The sequence below is a fragment of the Amphiura filiformis genome, unplaced genomic scaffold, assembly GCF_039555335.1.
Source record: "Amphiura filiformis unplaced genomic scaffold, Afil_fr2py scaffold_139, whole genome shotgun sequence".
Taxonomy (NCBI): Eukaryota; Metazoa; Echinodermata; class Ophiuroidea; order Amphilepidida; family Amphiuridae; genus Amphiura; species Amphiura filiformis.
Genome location: NW_027305603.1, coordinates 1 through 18772, shown reverse-complemented (window position 1 = coordinate 18772; position 18772 = coordinate 1). Strand labels below are relative to the sequence as shown.

At 36.6% G+C, this 18772-nt stretch overlaps 2 protein-coding genes across 2 annotated transcripts in view; both read right to left on the bottom strand.

Annotated features, from left to right (window-relative positions):
• Nucleotides 1-956, bottom strand: part of LOC140145115 (uncharacterized) — a 68316-nt gene extending 67360 nt beyond the window's left edge. The window contains exon 1 of the mRNA XM_072166894.1: nucleotides 656-956. Within this exon, the coding sequence (XP_072022995.1) occupies nucleotides 656-859 (204 nt within the window). The 5' untranslated portion in view covers nucleotides 860-956. The remainder of the gene's footprint in view (nucleotides 1-655) is intronic.
• Nucleotides 957-8303: 7347 nt separating this feature from the next.
• Nucleotides 8304-17665, bottom strand: LOC140145120 (glutathione S-transferase alpha-1-like). The gene is made up of 7 exons (XM_072166899.1): nucleotides 17392-17665; nucleotides 15476-15586; nucleotides 14669-14720; nucleotides 13649-13781; nucleotides 12496-12634; nucleotides 11506-11637; nucleotides 8304-9692 (listed from the first exon to the last, which is right to left on the bottom strand). The coding sequence occupies exons 2-7, from the start codon at nucleotides 15557-15559 to the stop codon at nucleotides 9573-9575; spliced, it is 660 nt and encodes a 219-aa protein (XP_072023000.1). The 5' UTR covers nucleotides 15560-15586; nucleotides 17392-17665; the 3' UTR covers nucleotides 8304-9572.
• Nucleotides 17666-18772: the final 1107 nt, after the last annotated feature.

Genomic DNA, 18772 nt, shown 5'->3' with positions numbered 1-18772 from the left:
TATCTGCAAAGTTTAGTTACGATGCAATGGGCAGAAACGTTAACATTGTCCAATTAAACAATCTTAACCGTATACCGTGAAACCCCGTCTACAAGCATATAGTGTGCTTCTGATGAAAGCTACATTAATCCAGTCGCCATTATGGAGTTTGAGCAAATAAATTACGGATCCAAGCATATACAAACAAGTATTATTTTAAGACCGATCAATTGTATTGGCATATTAACGTTTGCTTCGAATTAATTAAGCTTTTATATAAAAAAAAACCCACTATATATGCTTGTAGACGGGGTTTTACGGTAGTTAGATTGGCCCCTGCCAAACGCGTGTTGACCTTTGACACATTTCTGCCCATAACGTCGTAACTAATGTTCGCAGATAGAGCAAACTATTTTGGATCGGTAGTGACATCAGTGGGAGATTATTGCCCCCCCCTCCCCCCCCCCACACTTTCAAAAACGGATTTCCGCCCTTGGATTCTTCTGATTAAAACAAACTTTTAAAAAGCTCGGTATTTAAAAACACCGTCTGATATAATGGACATTCTCCGCCATCAGCAGTATAATGCTGTAACTCAACTAAACTAGCTACCAAAGAACTAAGTATGCATAACATTGTTGTAACAATCATTACATTTTGCAGTTAATATCCTTACCGTAGCTAACCAGCTAGATTTCATAGGTAACGGAACGTTGAACGCTCTTCTTATAGCAACTCCGTCGCATGGCGTATTGATTTCAGGCTTGTATGCTATGAAGTACTTCCTCTGACGTAATACATCCCCAAGAAATGATTCGTGACTTACACGACAAGACTTGGCAAGTATAGATGGAAAATTGAGGAATTTAATCCGATGCATTTCACTTTCAAGTGTTGACCAAATTTTGCTTTACTATGTTAAGCCCTGCACCAGCTATTAACCTTATTCGAGAACTATGTACTTCCGTGTTAAGGCGTTATAGAGTGAAGCACCTAGGGACCCTTCAAGAATGTACTACTCTAAATCACTCCGCGTTTTATGTACAACGAAATGCGGTTAAAATAGTCCAAAGCTTATTTGAGCTTCTTGCGGCTTTTTTTTTCAAAACGTATGCTCAAACTTCGCACGTTTTTACCCCTTCCCAGGTAGGCCTATTGAATTCTTTTGGAGTGTTTTAGTAGTTGGTTACCTTGGTTTTATTTTTGTGAAGTGACGAGAGGTGAGTACTATTTGCTGCATTGTTGCTATATCGCTGCTTTCACAGGGGATTTCCCTGTGTATTCATTCCATGTTGTGACGTCACTTGTCCTCGTGAATAAATCATTATCCGTGCAAAAGAGCTCCAAGAGGGAATTTCCCATGATAATGCAATAAAACAGGTAGTCGGTATGAATGGTTGTGGTTGTCTGCATACCTGTCTCAACACGTGCTTGTGTAGATTTGTCCACCAAAATGGCTGCCACTTCAATTTGAAATCGATATAGGTGTAGGGCTGGCACTTTTGCAGTCGGTGAGAGCAAAATGTAAAAAATATGGGGTCATTGGGTGAGAGCATGATTTTTGGCATTCGGTGAGAGCAAAATGTAAAAAATATGGGGTCATTGGGTGAGAACATGACTTTTTTAATGGAATCTTTGGGTGAGAACCGAAACAGCGCCACAGAAACCTCGAAAATCGAATTTCTAGTTCTAAATGGCTTCAAATTTCTTTGTTTTTTCAAAATAAGTAACAAAATCAGCGATAAATGAAAGTTGCTGTTCAACTTGAACTTGTAAGGGTCTTTGGGTGACAGATTAAGTGGACAAATAGGGGGTCTTCGGGTGACAGAGCTTGTGTTCGAATGACAAATATGGGGTCTTCGGGTGACAGAGCATGTGTTCGAATGAAAAATATGGGGTATTTGGGTGACAGCGATGCTGAAAAAGGGGGTCTTAACAGCCCTACATATGCGTCACCTTCAAAGTTGGAGTGTCCCCCCGGGCAAATAGATTGCCGTTTCGGTTGGTTTATTGCAGTATGTTCTATACGGAACTATACGTAGAGAGGTACATTTTCACCCGGGTATCCCCCTTCGTTTATGTACTATGAATTTGTTGTTGCGAGTCGATAACGACTCAAGGCCAAAAACACCGTATGCCCAAATCCACTTAAGAATGCATAACAAAACATATTGTTTGATTAAGTTAACAATATGTGAATCTTTAATGAAAAGGAACAAAATGTTTGAAATTGATCTGATACATAAATACAGGGTGTCCCAGAATGATTTATACCGAGAAAGATGGAACTTTTTAGCTATGAATGGCATTTCTATTGATCATATTGTTTTGCATTTTTAGTTCTACATATATTTAGCTTTCTCAGATTTTTTAGATTTTAAAAATTGGACGTTTCTAGTAGAAGATAGAAAGGATTGCAGAAAAATGGTGAATTCCAAGTTTTGACAAAGCAACCTATTTTGAAAATCTGTAAAATTACTAACCGTTCAGCACAAATTAATGATCTGCAGTACATTGCTGTGTCATGTTCTTACTTCTACTAAATAGTAGATATCTATCGTTTATCTATGATGTTACGAATCAATCATTGTATGGAATAAAGGATTTGCTACGATTGAGTGACCTTAAACTATTCTTTCTTTGGCGGCAGTTTTGAAGACAATTATTGAGGTGTGCGAGTTTCATCATTTGAAATGCCGGCAGAGATGGATTTTTCATAAAAGTATAGAGAAGGTTCGTCCTTAGTGTCACAGCATGCATTTATGTCCACAGTATATGGGAAAACCCACAGCTACGTAAATTTTACTGCGGAGGATCCTTGAGGAAGTTATATCATCTGTAATAATGACATTTTGGGGTAGAAATTGTGGTAAAAATCACATAAAAAGTATGTTTTTCAACCTGGATATCTGATGTCATATTGAAATGTTTACCTAATCCCATATCAAGAATTATTTAGCATTGTAAGCTCTACATCTGTGCCAAATTTGGTGTATTTCCTATAAAAGAATGTAGGATTTCTCCAATGTATTGCACAGTACGACTGGACGATGGTGATAAATCGAATGCATTTTATGCTACTGTCCAGGAAGCAATTGATCTTCACTTCCCCTCTGAGGTTATCAAACTACATTCCGAGGATAAACCTTGGATCACTCCAGAGATTAAGAACCTAATCAGGAAACGTCAGGTAGTTTTTGCTGAGAAGAAAATGTTTCTCTGGCGCTTTCTCCGCAATAAGGTTAGTCGTGCCATCGATCAAGCGAAGAAATTTTACTACAAAGATCGCATTCAGAACCTCAAGTCAAGTGATCCATCAGACTGGCATAAGGGAATCCAACTAATAACCAACAAATGCCAGAAAAGGCCAATTATCTCAGTCCCTGGTGTCCAGCAAAATGATGAAAAAGCAATCGCAAGGGCTATAAATGATAACTTTGCCTCAGTCTCACAAAGTAGACCTCCAATCAACCCACAGGAGCTGCCTGCCTTCCTTCCTACCTGCAAGATTGCCACCTCAGATCCAGGTATGGGATATGTACAATGCTCTGAAAAAACTGAATGTTAAAAAAGCAGCAGGACCTGACAGTCTTCCTGGGAGGTTGATTAGAGAGTTTGCCTGTGAGTTTAGCATCCCAGTAACAGATATATTCAACTCATCTTTAAAAGATGGAATGGTCCCCCAAGTTTGGAAAGATGCAACAATTGCCCCAATTCCAAAGGAAACCCCTGCTACAATCTCAAAACTAAGGCCAATCTCATTGACTTCCCTTTTGGCAAAAGTATGTGAGGGGTTTGTTGCAAATTGGGTGCTTGATGATATTTCTAGTGCAATTGACCGCAACCAATATGGTAGTATCAAAGGGTCGTCTACTTCTCATTGTCTAATTGAAATTCTTGATGTTTTTTTCAAAGGTACAGACAAAGGAGGAACTGTAGGAACCCTAGTTGTGACGGACTTCCCCAAGGCATTTGATTGCATCGACCATACTTTAGCTATACAGAGACTCTACGAGCTTGGTGTCAGAAGCGAGTTACTGCCGTGGATTATAAACTTCCTCACAGCTCGTCGTCAACGGGTGCAGTACCACTCTGCCCTGTCAGAATGGGAAACTCTCTCATGTGGTGTCCCACAAGGCACTAAGCTGGGCCCCATCACATTTCTTGGTGTAATCAACAATGCTTCTGAGGAGTCTCTGACTAAAAGCTTTAAGTATGTCGATGATCTCACCCTTGGAGAGGTTCGTTCTGCTAAACAAGTCAGCCAGATTGGACCTGATGTTCAGGACTTGGATGCTTGGGCAAAAGACAATCATCTCAAGCTCAATCCGAGTAAGTGCAGGGTGATGCAGGTTTGTTTCATGAGGAACCTCCGCCCTCCTAGTCTTCGCATTGCTGGGATTGAGCTTCAGGTGGTGTCTGAGACTAAGCTCCTGGGCCTGACTGTCCAGTCCAATCTTGGCTGGCAGTGTCAGGTTAACAATATGGTATCAAAAAGCAGTCGAAGGTTGTACATGCTCTCACGTCTCAAACGCTTTGGTGTTCCAACTGGTGACCTAGTCTCTGTTTATATTGGTTATGTTCGCCCAACATGCGAATATGCAGCCCCTGTCTGGCATGGTAGTATTACCAACGACCAGGCACATCAATTAGAGCGCATCCAAAAGAGGGCTTGCCGCATTATCCTTGGTGCTTATTACTCATCCTACACAGATTCCCTTGATCATGAATATGACCCTTAGACAGTGCAATAAGTATCATGTCCCCAGAACCAAAACAAAAAGATATGGGAACAGCTCAATACCCTATCTCACTCATCTACTTAATTAGTGCATCTCATCATGTTCATATTCAGCTGGTGTGTTTAACTGTGATTTTATGACAGCATTTTTATCTTGATGTATTGAATTTGTCCCTTACAATTTGGCTGGTCCAAATATTTATGTGCAATATTTTGTTATGTTATTTATTAATTACTGTTTTATTAAATTAAATTCTTTAGTGCATCTGTGGTATGTGTGGGGTGTGTATATGGAGGGCTGATAGTTCGGGTGTGAGTGTATATAAGGGGGGGTGTATGTAGGGTGTGTGTGGAGGTGTGGAGAAGATGTAGGAGTGTGTGAGCTGTGTGACTGTGAGATTTTGCCTCAACAAGTGCAATTAATTTCTTTGAGTAATTTTATGGTGTTTTCATGTATATTTTATATGGTTTTTTATGTCTTTTCATGTAAACATTGCAAATGTAATATTTCATGTAATTTGGCCTACGGGCCACGAATTTGAAATAAATTTAATCTGAATCTGAATCTGAATAAAGGATCCATGTGTTATGAAGCATTTGCAGTTTTCGTCCATTTTCAGTAATAGCAACGTCACGCCAAAACGAATCAAGCTATTTCCAATGAAAGTCACAGAATAAGTAGGAGACATGTGTGCCACTGTTAAAATTAGATACACTGTTGACTATTATATATTTTGATACTTTGTTTAAACACGGTATAAATCATTATGGGACACCCTTTATGAATACATGCGCTTTATTATGTTACCTACCCTTCTTCTTGTTGATTGTTGAAGCTCTGTAGCACGCAATGACTGATGTATATCCTGATTCACTGAATGGTACTTGATATATTTTGCTTTGTTACGTAGGTAACGAAACATCCTAGATGGTGCAATCCTATCCTTCTTTGAATTGTTTTATCAAAACGAACAATTTGACACCTCTTGGCAAAATCGCAGCTTTTTGATGTTTTTGACCCCCATAGAGCCGCAAACGTGACCTTTGACCTTTTCGAAATACATTGCAATGGTTTTTAACACAATTTGAGCAACTTTGTAATTCGACCCTGTGTAAAGTTCAATGAGCTTTACCCGCTGTAAGCTACTCCGGTTAAATTGCTGGCAGGCATTTTTGTGTAGCCCAAGAGCACTAAGTATAATAATTTTCATACTTAGGGAATGTTCATTAATATTTTGGTAGGGGGGGCTGGTCTTCCTCAAATTTTTCGCTCGAAAACTTTTTGACCCCCCTCGATGGACCACTAAACTTTTTTGACCCCCCCTCTTTTGACAGACAAAACTTTTCTGACCCCCCCCCATTATCGTATAACAAACATACTTAATAGTGTTGTTTCCAGTGGTGTGGTATCTGGGTCACATGTCATTGATGGAGGCAAATGTTTGAAACATTCCCGGTGAAAATTGTGCACGAAATACAAACACAAGGAAACTTTCATTTTATACTTAATTTAGATTTGTCCCAATCAGGGTGTTTATCTGATTTTGCAATGAAATAGAGAATTTATTTGGCGGTTCATAGGCACATTAGCATAATTTGGATCCGTGGCTATTATGATAGTACAAATCACAAAATGTTGGCCATTTGAAACTTGAATGGTCAAATATTGTTAAAATTGAAACTAATTTATGCAAAAAACTAAAATGGTCAAATATGAGATTAATTTGGTCACGCAAATGTACACCCGTCAGTTTTGGCCCCAAAGACCGTGGTACCTGGGCCTGTGCCCACTCTGCCCTATGGTAAATCTACCCATGGGCCTATGTGTACAAAATAATTTTGCTATGAGAAATAGTAGGCCTAAACTGAAGTGTGCAGTTTACGTGCAAAGAAATCCAATTTTTTTGCATTATTTGCAATAATAAACATAATTATTTGTAGCCAACTATGAAGAGATATAAAATTCTATGATAAGAAGTGCCAGTATTTCTTAGACCAACCCAGATGTTGCATGTTGCTGATCATCTTTAATGTTATATTAATTAATAGATATATGTACACTAAGTGCCATCATTTTTTCAACCAAAAGCACTGAAAACCAAAACTTGCCCATGTTAAAAGTGATATAGAGGGTCTCAATGCGCGCGAAGCGCGTGAAAATTTTGGGTTTTGAAGAGGAAAACTTTTTTGGCCCCCCCCTTTCCTACCACCTAAAACTTTTTGGTCCCCCTCTTTTAAGGTCCAAAACTTTTTTGGCCCCCCCTTTTTACCAGCCCCCCCACCAAAGTATTTCTGAACATTCCCTTATGTGATTTCGTGTATGTGTTATAAATATGCAGTTCTGAGGCCTTCCGCTAGGAATGCGACGAACATCATTCGAACCTGATACCTATAGATTTATATCTTCCGCTCTTCTCCAACGTGCCTCTTTAGCTCAGTTGGTTAGATTAAAATGTGTTCATCCTATTAACCCAGGGAACTTAGTATAATGATTTTCATACCTATGTGACTTCGTGTATTTATTGTAAACATGCAGTTTTGATGCCTTCCGCTAGGAAAACACAAAAATGTTCTTAGAACTTTAATTAAAAATGTTTTAATAGCATGTGTGTCGGGTGATGTAAAATATTTTGGGCAAACATTACTGCAATATATTTTGGCAACAGTTAAATAAATAACATTCTGTTTGAATGTTTCGCATCACGTTTTTGTGTTTTGAATGTCATTAAAACGTTTAATCCGACCTTTTCTGTAAAACGTTGTGTGTTTGCTGAGTCTTTAGGTGAGCAATATCGGCTCAAGAAACAGGGGTTTTTTTTTCATTGTTTAATTTTTGCTCTATTTCCAATTTTATCCATCATTTTGTGCAGATTGACATGTGTGAATTTTAACAAGTTCATTTTGTTGCCTATTATGGTCAATATCTCAAAAAATAAGGCCAATATCAGTCAAAAAATATAAGTAAATTCCTTCCGCTAGGAATGCGACGAAAATTTGCGATTGATTGTCGACCCCAAACTCAATCCGGTTACAATAGCAAACACAAAAATGATCTTAGAACTTTTTTTCAAAATGTTTTAATAGCATTTATATCTCATAAAAATCATGAGTACATTTCTAAAACGTTCATGTAAAATATTTTGGGCAAACATTACTGCAACATATTTTGGCAACATTAAAATAAATAACATTCTGTTAGAATGTTTCGCATCACGTTTTAAAACGTTTAATCCGACCTTTTCTGTAAAATGTTGTGTGTTTGGTGAGTCTATATGTAAGCAATATCGGCTCCAGAAACGGGTTTTTTTTTAATTATTTTATTTTTTGGTCTATTCCTATTTTTAAAAGTTCATTTTGTTGCCTATTATGGTCAATATCTCTCACAAAATAAGGCGAATATAAAAATAAAAAAATAATAATAATAATAATTAAATAAATAAATAAATAAATAAATAAATAAATAAATAAATAAATAAATAAATAAATAAATAAATAAATAAATAAATAATTAATATTATTTATTTATTTATTTATTTATTTATTTATTTATTATTTATTTATTTATTTATTTATTTATGGATTCAATCATGTTTCATCGTTGTTCATCACCGATTAACAACGATGCGTCCGCGTCGTCTGCGTGGTTTAAAGCTGCCCGAGCGAAGTAAACCACGCAGACGCGCCAGACGCGAGTTGTTAATCGGTGATGAACAACGGTGAAACATGATTGAATCCCTTTCAACAACGAAAAGAAGCTAAAGATCGTATAATTCACGATTATTTTACGAGGAATGTCAGTCAATCATTGCCTTACAAAAACTTCGATGATTTCTCTGTTGATAGCAGCAATAAAACTACAGAATAAAACGACAATGTTTAGCCGCTACCTGAAAAATACTGAATTCAAATAATTGTAAGCTTGCATACGCACAACGGTTCCAGGCATGACGAATTTTACTCGCTCTCGCGTAACGCGTAGTCTCGCTCGCGTTCGCGTATACGCTACAGTAAAAGGGTGGATTCATCATGGATTAACAACGGTTGGCTCCTGTACAAAGGTATAGGAAGAGTAAATAAATAAAAACTCTCCTGGAAATGAGATTAAGACAAACAATTTTGAAAATAGTATTATTTGTCAGGCGTTACGATATACCAAAACAAAGTTTGTCAAAAATGTACTTTTTTATGATTTCCTCCATAGTTGTTTTTACTAAAAAATGTATATCTTTATTGAAGGTTCCTTGATAAACTGCCTTTTAAAAGATATGTAACTTTCATATATCTTGCGTGAATAATTAATGAGTTACGGCACTCTTACTAAAAGCATGTCTGAGATTGCACAGATGCTTTAAGCCCGGTTCAAAATCAAATTCATATAGATCCATACGAAATATAAACCTTTCTTTGATCCAGGATTCATCGATCCGTATCAGAATAATTTTTATTATATTTCAGTTCAAACTGGTGCATACTAAATCTGGGCAATTCCAGCGCATCATTCCGCAAAGCGAAGTTTGCATTATGAATTTCCTTTTAATGCAGGAATCAAACATGTAGGTAAATAGCATAATGAGAATTATTTTTGGTCAAAGAATGATTAAGGCAGGAGAAACTTTTCCAAACGACCGTTATTTCCAGTAATTTGCCTATAAAAACTTCAGTGTTGCGGAATGATGCTTGGAATTGCCCGTCTATAGCTAGATTATTCTACGTTCGAACTGGAGTATCAGGTTTCCATGAGCATAAGTGTGCTCTTCCATGATATTGTTGCCAACGGTAACAAAAGACAATTCTTAAAGAATCCGAATTTTGTGACACAGTCTCTAATATAGTGAGCTTGGTTGTATTAGTCTCAAAATTTAAGAATTTTTCGTACAGTGGCTTCGTATTCATCAGTTGGTTGCGGGAATCGATTGGGACCTTCTAGGTGAGCTTTTACAGACGGTAAAGAAGTCATCTTCGATAAGAATGCCTGGAAATGGAGATAAAGAAGAACGGGAGAGGATAATAATTTAGGCATAGTGAGTAACCTAGAAAAGGTTTGGCTATAAAAACGATTCTCTTATAAATGCATCTACGCACAGTTTCCACCTCGATACACCTAAGTACACAGACATTTCCCAGATTTCCAAGCACATCGAGTCTAGCCTTTACGAGTCTGTGATTATACTATACACTGTTGAGCGCATAGCATCATAAGAGCTCTGTGAGATCTAGTGGGAATCTTAGGCCTATAAAGTGTCAGTGTAACATTTAAAATTTTGCAAATTGAGTTCGGGCCTTTTTTGTTTTAAAAAGCAATGATATATAATGTATAAATGATGCACCAAACGGCTTCAATTGGACCTTTCCGCATATACACCCCCTGCGTATTTCACGCCCAGCACTTAATGTTTTTACCAATAATTTATACAATAACAGTGTAAAAAGTGGCTTCAATTGGCCTGTCATTTCAAAACAAAAAAATTTCGGCTTTTTCAAACTAAAATTTTACACAATAATAGTGACAAAGTGGTCCACCAAATGACTTCAATTAGGTCTTCATTTTGCAAAAGTTTCTCACTTCTGAAAGACGAAACTTTATGGGTACATATAAAGCAATATTTAATACAATAACGAATGGCTTTAACTGGGCCGTTTTTTTCGCAAATTGTAGGCTTTTTCAAACTAAAATTTCACACAATAATAGTGACAAAACGGTCCACTAAATGGCTTCAATTGGGTGTTCATTTTCCTAAAGTTTCTAACTTCGGTGGGGGCACATCCACCCTCAGACACCCCCTGCGTTTTTTATATATTTTTCTAAAATTGCCCCCCCCGACTGCTCTGAAATACGTGCTGTGTTGTTAATATTGAACGAAATTGGATGAATGTGATATGAAAATGTGCGTAAATAAATCATCCTTGTTGAAATATTGTGAAAACAATAATACGTATTTATAACAGTATTTTAACAGCTGTGTTACTTTTTGTGCAGTCTTTATATACAGTAAGCCAAAATATTAGGGTACCAGTTGTGCTCAAACCTGTATATAAAATTTTAAAAAGACAAACATGTCAAAATTTAAACAAACAGCTAATACATGTACTCTTTAGCTCTGATTTAAGACCTCATTATTTTGTTGAAATTGGTTGAGAATTAAAGAAACGGTAATCTAAAACATAAGGAAGAAACGAAATCAAAAGTTGCACTTTTGTGTTCTAATCAATGAAAGCGTGACGCTAGTTTTAATGTGCTAATAATGGAAGCACGACGCTAGTATTTTTTTCTTGTTCGAGAGTGCACGCGTTGTGTACCAATCAGTAGGGCATGCAATGGAGCAAACTTTTAAATTTGCATCTACCTTGGGTTTTTTGATCGTTTTGTCTTTAATTCTTGAACTTCTTTTTAAGAATAAACCTTTTTCGGACCGTTCACAAAAAAGGAGGACCTTAAAAGTGTTGACCCTCCTAAGGGGCTAAAATGACCTCAAATTTTCCTATGAAAAATGAGTTTATATGCTTTTCTACAGGGTTGACCCATAATTTTCATGTCAAAAACAGGGGGGGCTGAAATTGTGGTGATCTGTAAAGGGTAGGCCTGGCATTTTCGGGTAATTTTTTTTTTTTGAATTTCTGGGTACCCGGGAGGTATTTCCTACCGGTAATGTAATCTCGGGCAGGTACCCGTTTACCCGACCGAAAATGCCAGCCTTAGTAAAGGGGGCCAAATTTTTCGCGATGATTTTTTTTGCATCCCCCCCCCCCCCAACAAGTGTTTGTGAACGGTCTCTTACAGTAATTACCTTGACCGCTGGAAATTCATTAAGGAGATTCTCATCCCATTCTTGTACCCATAACAACACATCCAGGAATACTACGTCTGCCATGCTGACTTTGTCACCCACAAGATAACCACTACCAGTATCTTGTAAAGTCTATGTTGAAAAAATAGATTTAAATAAAATTAAGATTATCACCTCAACTTCGTTATTTTTATCCTCACACACCCACCCACCCACCCCTGACACATCCCAACACCCCCCCCACCTCCACCCCTGACACACACCCATACACCAAACTACACCGACACACCCCCACTTGCTCACACCCAATTATTTGGCACGCGATTCCACGAGTTACATAGATTTCTTAAAAAGTTGAGAAAGTTCCTGAAAACTTATCGTCATCATCATCATCATTATCATCGTCGTCGTCAACATCATCATCGTCGTCATCATCAACATCATCATCGTCAACAACATCTTGTTCTTCATTTTCGTCTTTAACATCATCATCATCATCATCGTCGTCGTCATCACCATCGTCAACATCATCATCGTCGTCATCATCATTATCATAATCATCGTCGTCGTCATCGTTATCAACATCATCATCATCATCATCATCGTCGTCGTCATCGCCATCATCATCGTCGTCATCATCATCATCATTATCGTCATCATCATCATTACAATCATAACAATAATCATCATCATCATGAACATTTTCTGCTCCGGTTTGTAAAGGTACATAATGTTTTTCTTTTAAGAAGTAGATGTATCATACTTCATAGATATTTTATTTCCATCGTTAAAACCATACTAAATAAAAAGAACAAAATACGAGATGGATGAGAACAAAATACAAGACAGACAGCTTTATAGTGTTCAATCAATACCAATAAATGGTTGAGATTTTTTTTAATATAAAACACAGATTTTGTTACACTGCGTGGTAAAAGGTAATAAAATCTGTGTTTATATCCCTCTTTCAAATAGGCGTTTTATGTTTACCTTTTCAAATACGGGCAGATATCTTGTTCTTGACTTGTCTAATGCTCCGGCTTTCGTCTTCTCATAGTCTGATGTAAATGTGGCAAAATGAAAGCCAGAGTCGTACATGTCTCTGGCACCATCAGATAGCATGTCAATCCTGCACACACACAAAAAAAAACACGAAAAACATATTAAAGGAAGAGATTATGCAGCCTGGTAACGATAAGAGCAAACAGTGACGTACATGTAACGGTTATAAGGGGCAAACTGGGCTATTCCCGTTGAAATCCACACTACCCCTGTGGAAGATTTAGGAAATATCTATGTGACCATTTTGACTCCCTCTGTATTATGGCTTTACCTATATCTTCCATAATTGGAGTGAGTATTTAAAATGGAAGTTACCCAATTTGTCTATTCTAATTAAAACTCCTATACTCCCTCTGTGGAAGACTTTAACTAAAACTCCACAGGGGTAGTGTGGATATTAAATGGAATAGCCCAAATTTAAACAAATTCCACGTGGGTACCATTTTGATCTGGTTTTATAGGACATTATTGGGCACGAAGTTCATGCGTTTAATATCCGGTATATATCTGGCCAGATACTTTGTAATGTTATCCTTGTCTTTTGGAGTGTAATAAAGTAAAATAATAAATAATTGAAACCATTATCATGTAGATTAATCATCCAACATTTTAATAAAATACTCTTGAGAGAGTGTGGCGCAATGGTTAGGGTACTTGCCTTTCGTACACGAGGTCCCGGATTTAATTCCCGGCGAATGGCGATTTGCTGGGATATATTGACTTGGAAAAAAAGTCTGAAATTAGTTGGCAACCTCTGTAGAATAAATTCAGACTTCCGCTCTCCCCATGGTTCATTTATAGTTGGGTAAATGAATCATATCATAAAAGTACTCCGTCATTCGGAGGGGACGTTAAGCCGTCGGTCCCGTGTGCAGAGAGCCATACCTGTACATGTATCTCGCAGCCAGTTTCGAAAGAGTAGGGTGTTAACCCCTGACTGTTCCTAACCCGTCCCGGTATTCAAATGGACCCCAATGGAAATAAGCTTCAATAGATGCTTTCGTGGGTTATCCAGGGTTGTCAAAATCCGAACAAATCAAATAAAAAAAACATTAAAAACTAAAGTTGAAACCATTCTTACATTGCATTTTCTTCTGGCGTCTTTCCCATCAAGTCATAATTGTCTGCGATATATCTCACAACTGCCATGGACTGTACTAGTTTCAATCCGTTGATCTCTAACAGTGGCATTTGCTGGAATTTAAGTTTACCATCTGTTCGAGTACAACAACAACAAATACACAATTTCATTTATTTAACGTAATGCCTATAAAATTATAAAATAAAGCACATACATATTTGTGACGTGTCATGTCAAAAGAAGACACTTTTGGGCTGGTTATCAATTTTGAGGTTTTTACATATCTTAAATATAGAGATATTTTGCTCCACAATGCCGTTTCCCCCAATGAAATCGGACATTCCTAAGCGAAGATATTGAGGTCGTAAGTTATGGTATTATAAAATAGGAAATTGAGATATCGGCCTTTAAAAATATTATTGACAATGTTGAGAGTAGGAATTACCTTGAAAAATGTCTCAAAAAATACAAGATGCCAGTTACATTCCGGTCTGAAACTATCAGACGATATTTGCAACATTAATAACATCACAAATTCGCAACAAACCCAAATTGTGAAAAAACCACACCCGGGCTATTTCTCCATTTACGATCCTGCCCAAAAGTGTCTCCTTTTGACATGACACGTCACATTTGATCACGGCATATTGCCGAAAAGAATCGCTACTCTCGCTCGGCGAATAACCTTTCCTTTGCAATATGGCCTGTTTGATAGGCACGATTTATAGTAAATTGATATTCGCCATTCTGCACAAATCATAACAAATTTATCAGGTATCGTTATTGCTATGGAGATAGCTATCATGACTGTGATTTTGATTTTCTAACTTAGAAATATAAATTCTTAGTAAGCTAATGAACTCATACCGTAAAGTTTCGCCTAATGGCGCACATGGACTCCTTTGCTTTACGGTAAATATCACGCACAATAGAGAGTTCCTGCCTCTGATAATTCCAAAGAAAATTGGGTCATTCCCTGTTTGCTTGAAAATGCTCATATGAATAATTGTGTTATCTTACCTTGGCGTAGTTTCTCTAGGTCTTCTAGTTCATAAACGAATTCTTGCTCAAGCTGAGTTTGGATAAAATGAAAATAAAAATATTAATAGTTATGAGTATGTCAAGTAGAGCGACCCACACCGAATCCAGGGTATAGAACATTATATATAAACGTATAAATATGCGCTTTGCTTTTGGTCACAATGTTTTTTAAAATAGCATTAGCATTTAAATGTCGGGGTATATAAAGGCTTCAACGTTTCTAGAAAAAAAACTAGAACGACATTTCAAAAATGCTGTTAAATTTTTTTTGCTAAATTTTGTCAAAACTTACATAACGTTTTGCAAAAATGTGTTTTAGTTTATAAATATGTTTTATACCCTTTTCCCTTTATTATGTGACGTGTCATATCAAAAGTTATTATTGTTAAAAATATTGTCTGATAGTTTAAGACCGGAATATAATTGGCATCTTGCATTTGGGAGATTTTTTCAAATTAATTCCTATTCTCAACATTGTCAATAATATTTTTAAAGGCCGATACCTCAATTTCCAATTTTATATTACCATAACTTACGAACTCAATATCTTCGCTTTAGGAATGTCCGATTTCATTGGAGAAAACGGCGTTGTGGAGCAAGATATCTCTTTATTTAAGATATGTAAAAACCTTAAAATTGACAACCTGCCCAAAAGTGTCTGCTTCTGACATGACACGTCACATGATTATATACCTTGACATTTAAACGTTTTCTCAAAACATTTTATGTTTTGACAGGGGTAAAGTGGGTGATGAGTGTGTCAATCGCCGGCCACACCCCACTTACCTCAATGTTAGCTACAGCAAGTGCCAATCTTATGACTTCAGCCTTTCCACGGCCTTTGAAATACGTTAACTTTGCCTTCACCATATTCCTTTGTTATAGCTTCCTATTATACTAAAAATGAAATAAATAAATAATAAATAAATTAGGCTATGTAAAATTAAAATTCGTTTCACATCCCCGCCTTATTGGAAAAGTGAGGAGAGAGAGTTTTTTTCTTAATTGCTAAATTGACAAAATAGGCCCTACATCGAGTCTGCATGTAGTAACATTAGCAGTTTTCAGCATCTGCCAAGAAAACGCTGATACCATTAATAGTTCCACAAAAACAAGTGATTCATGCTGACTAAAACACGTGTTAATCAGCATTAATATTTTACCAAAGCAATGAAATTTGAAAAATTGAAGAAAAAAAATATAGGCCTATAGGCCTATTTCACTATCATGGCGCGTAAGATAACAGAAATGCGACGATACAGGTAGAACTTTTGAATGACCCTCGTACGTAGGACTATCTTTTGTTTTGTCGTTGCTGTTTTTGTTTGTTTTGGTGTTGTTGTTGTTGTTTTTTTTTTCTTTTTTTCATGAAATTGTTGATATGATTTTTTGCATATTTGTAATGTTTTACATGTCCCAGACATATCGAATTGCATTCTGAATACGAAGAATGTCCTTCTGATATCAAATAATTTTGATTTTGTGAAATTCGCAATGTAATACACATTTTATGGCAAATTATTAAAAATTGATTTAAATTGTTTAAAACGCCCATTTAAGGGATCTAAAATGAGCGTTTATTGCGTTTCGACAGTATTTTTTGTGGGACATGAGAGCACCTCAGACCTATCGAATTGCATTCTGAATACGAAGCATGTCTTTCTGATATCAAATAATTGTCATTTTTGAAAATCACAATATAATACAAATTTTATGACAAATTATTAAAATTTGATATTTTTCAAATTTTGATATATAACAGTCCTCGAAGTAAATTATATAAATCTAATGTTATATTCTTAAAAGTGTACCTAGCACCTAGAGGGAGGAAAAGCCGACGGTCAATTGAAAATTTTGACCTTTCATATTGAATATATGGATTTTTCCCCAAAAAGACCTAATTTTTTTTGATGTTTTGGGGAAAAAAATCCATATCTTCAATACGAAAGGTCAAAATTTTTAATTGATCGTCGGCTTTTCATCCCACCTACATATACACTTTAAGTATAAATCATCAGATTTCTAAGGTTTACTTCAAGTACTGTTAAATATCAAAAATATCAATTTTTAATGATTTGCCATAAAATGTGTATTAAATTGCGAATTTCAAAAAATCAAAATTATTTGATATCAGAATGACATTCTTTGTATTCAGAATGCAATTCGATATGTCTGATGTGCTCTGATATCCCAAAATAAATACTGTCCAAACGTTCATACCCCAGCCCTTAAGAAACTCTAAAAATATGCAGTATGCACTATGCATGCAGCAAAACGAACCTGTCGCACGCACACATGAGTCGACATGCCTCTCTCTCATAATTTATATCATCACCTACATGCATGGATATCCGAGTACCTGACCCGCTGTCAAACGTGTGCCGTGCTACCCCATCACACAACCCACGCGTATGCACCCCCACACGCTACATCATATAGGAGTTTAATACTAATAATTATGTCATGACCTGATTGCTTTTCAAAACAACACTGAACAGCCACTTTTAAGCTTATAGTGTGGAATAAATATCTCCGATAATCCCGGCCGATAAATATATTGATTATAAACCATCCCAATTTTACAAATCACAAATTTTCTCAGCTCTTTTAAGAGCTGAGAAAATTTGTGATTTGTAGGTATTAAAATACCTACAACACTGCGAAACTATTATAGAAATTAAGCATAAAACATAGCCACTCACCAATATAATGTGCTTCAAATCATGAATGCTTGTCGTCGGACGGAATTACTATTATATATACGTAAAACGTTGAGTCATGTTGACTCGGCTGGATTTTGAATAGCAGAATACGGTACTATGATCAGATATGAAATGTTCGATTCAAAGGTCTATTTATACAATAAAAGTTCAACTCTAGGTTAGCAAGACTGTATCAATATTCTTTGCAGATAATCATTCTATATCTATTGGCAGTCTAGTCCGGATCTAGGTTACATTATTAGTATTTATAAAGCGAAAAACATGGAGGCTGGCTGGAGGCAAGCATGTATCGCGTTTCTTCAGCATGTTCAGGTGCATACCACCAAATAACTTCTCCATTACAAAGCACGTAAAAATCAACATTTTACGCGGCGTTTTCCCCGGTTTTCTCCCCGCGTGACAATATTTTTCACTTTTTACGTCATCTCTGGTATTTAATAATTAAGGACTAAATTTTCATTTGAGAATTAATTTTGGTTACCTGTATAGTTGTTTTTTGGTTTTTTTGTTTGTTTGTTTGTTTGTTTTTTATTATTAAAAATCTTTTGAAAAGCGACGCCACTATATTTCACCAACAAAACTAGCTTTAAAACTTGTTCTGAAGCAGTATAAATTCGGACAGGGCCTACTTTTTCTTGTGAAAATGATATTTAATTTCATATCTATCTTTAGTCATTATTTAATAATAATGACTTTCGTTAGTTCGTAATTTAGGGTGCTGCAATACTTACTTAGGGCGTATGTGTCATACCACGGGTGGTGAATTTCAAAATGGTCTGCCAAAAATCGTTTGCCCCCCCCCTCTGGCCGTGCCAAAAAATCTTTGCCCCACCCCTTTCGACGTGCCAACCCCCCCTTCGATGTGCCAAAATATCATTTTGCACCCCCCTCCTTATACAGCAAGATTTTGGGAACCTGAATTTAAAATATTAGGCTTATCATATAATGCGAGCGCAGTGAGAAATTTTGCATAGGGTAAGATGGGGTAAGTGGGACACACACCCAAGTGGATCCCAATATAATGGCCCCTGCAGGTCATGAAAACAATGCGTACTCTTAAGGTTAGAGACAGACGGCGCCCATTTCATACTTCCACTTTTTTTCCTCTTTTACCCCATAACTTCTTGATTCTTCAGGCCCTTCCTCTATCGGGGACTGATTTATAGTTTAAGATTGTTGGATATCCATATTTCGCGGTTAGTAGTTAGTGTAGCCGTGCGGGGCAAACTAGTTTCATAACCACATTTCGTAGTTAGTGGTTCTTGTTTTTAACGCCACCCCAAACCAGCCACATTTTTACTTATCAAAGTAGGCCTACTAGTTATAATATTCTTTAGTGTTGGTGTTAAAATATCTTCAA

What these genes read in the sequence shown, in the direction of transcription:
- LOC140145120 (XM_072166899.1), bottom strand. Translation starts at nt 15,559, where the DNA reads ATGGTGAAGGCAAAGTTAACGTATTTCAAAGGCCGTGGAAAGGCTGAA. An exon ending in TTGCTGTAGCTAACATTGAG is followed by an intron (nt 14,721 to 15,475) that starts GTAAGTGGGGTG and finishes ATCCAAACTCAG; the next exon opens with CTTGAGCAAGAATTCGTTTA. An exon ending in ATCTGCCCGTATTTGAAAAG is followed by an intron (nt 11,638 to 12,495) that starts GTAAACATAAAA and finishes TTTTCAACATAG; the next exon opens with ACTTTACAAGATACTGGTAG.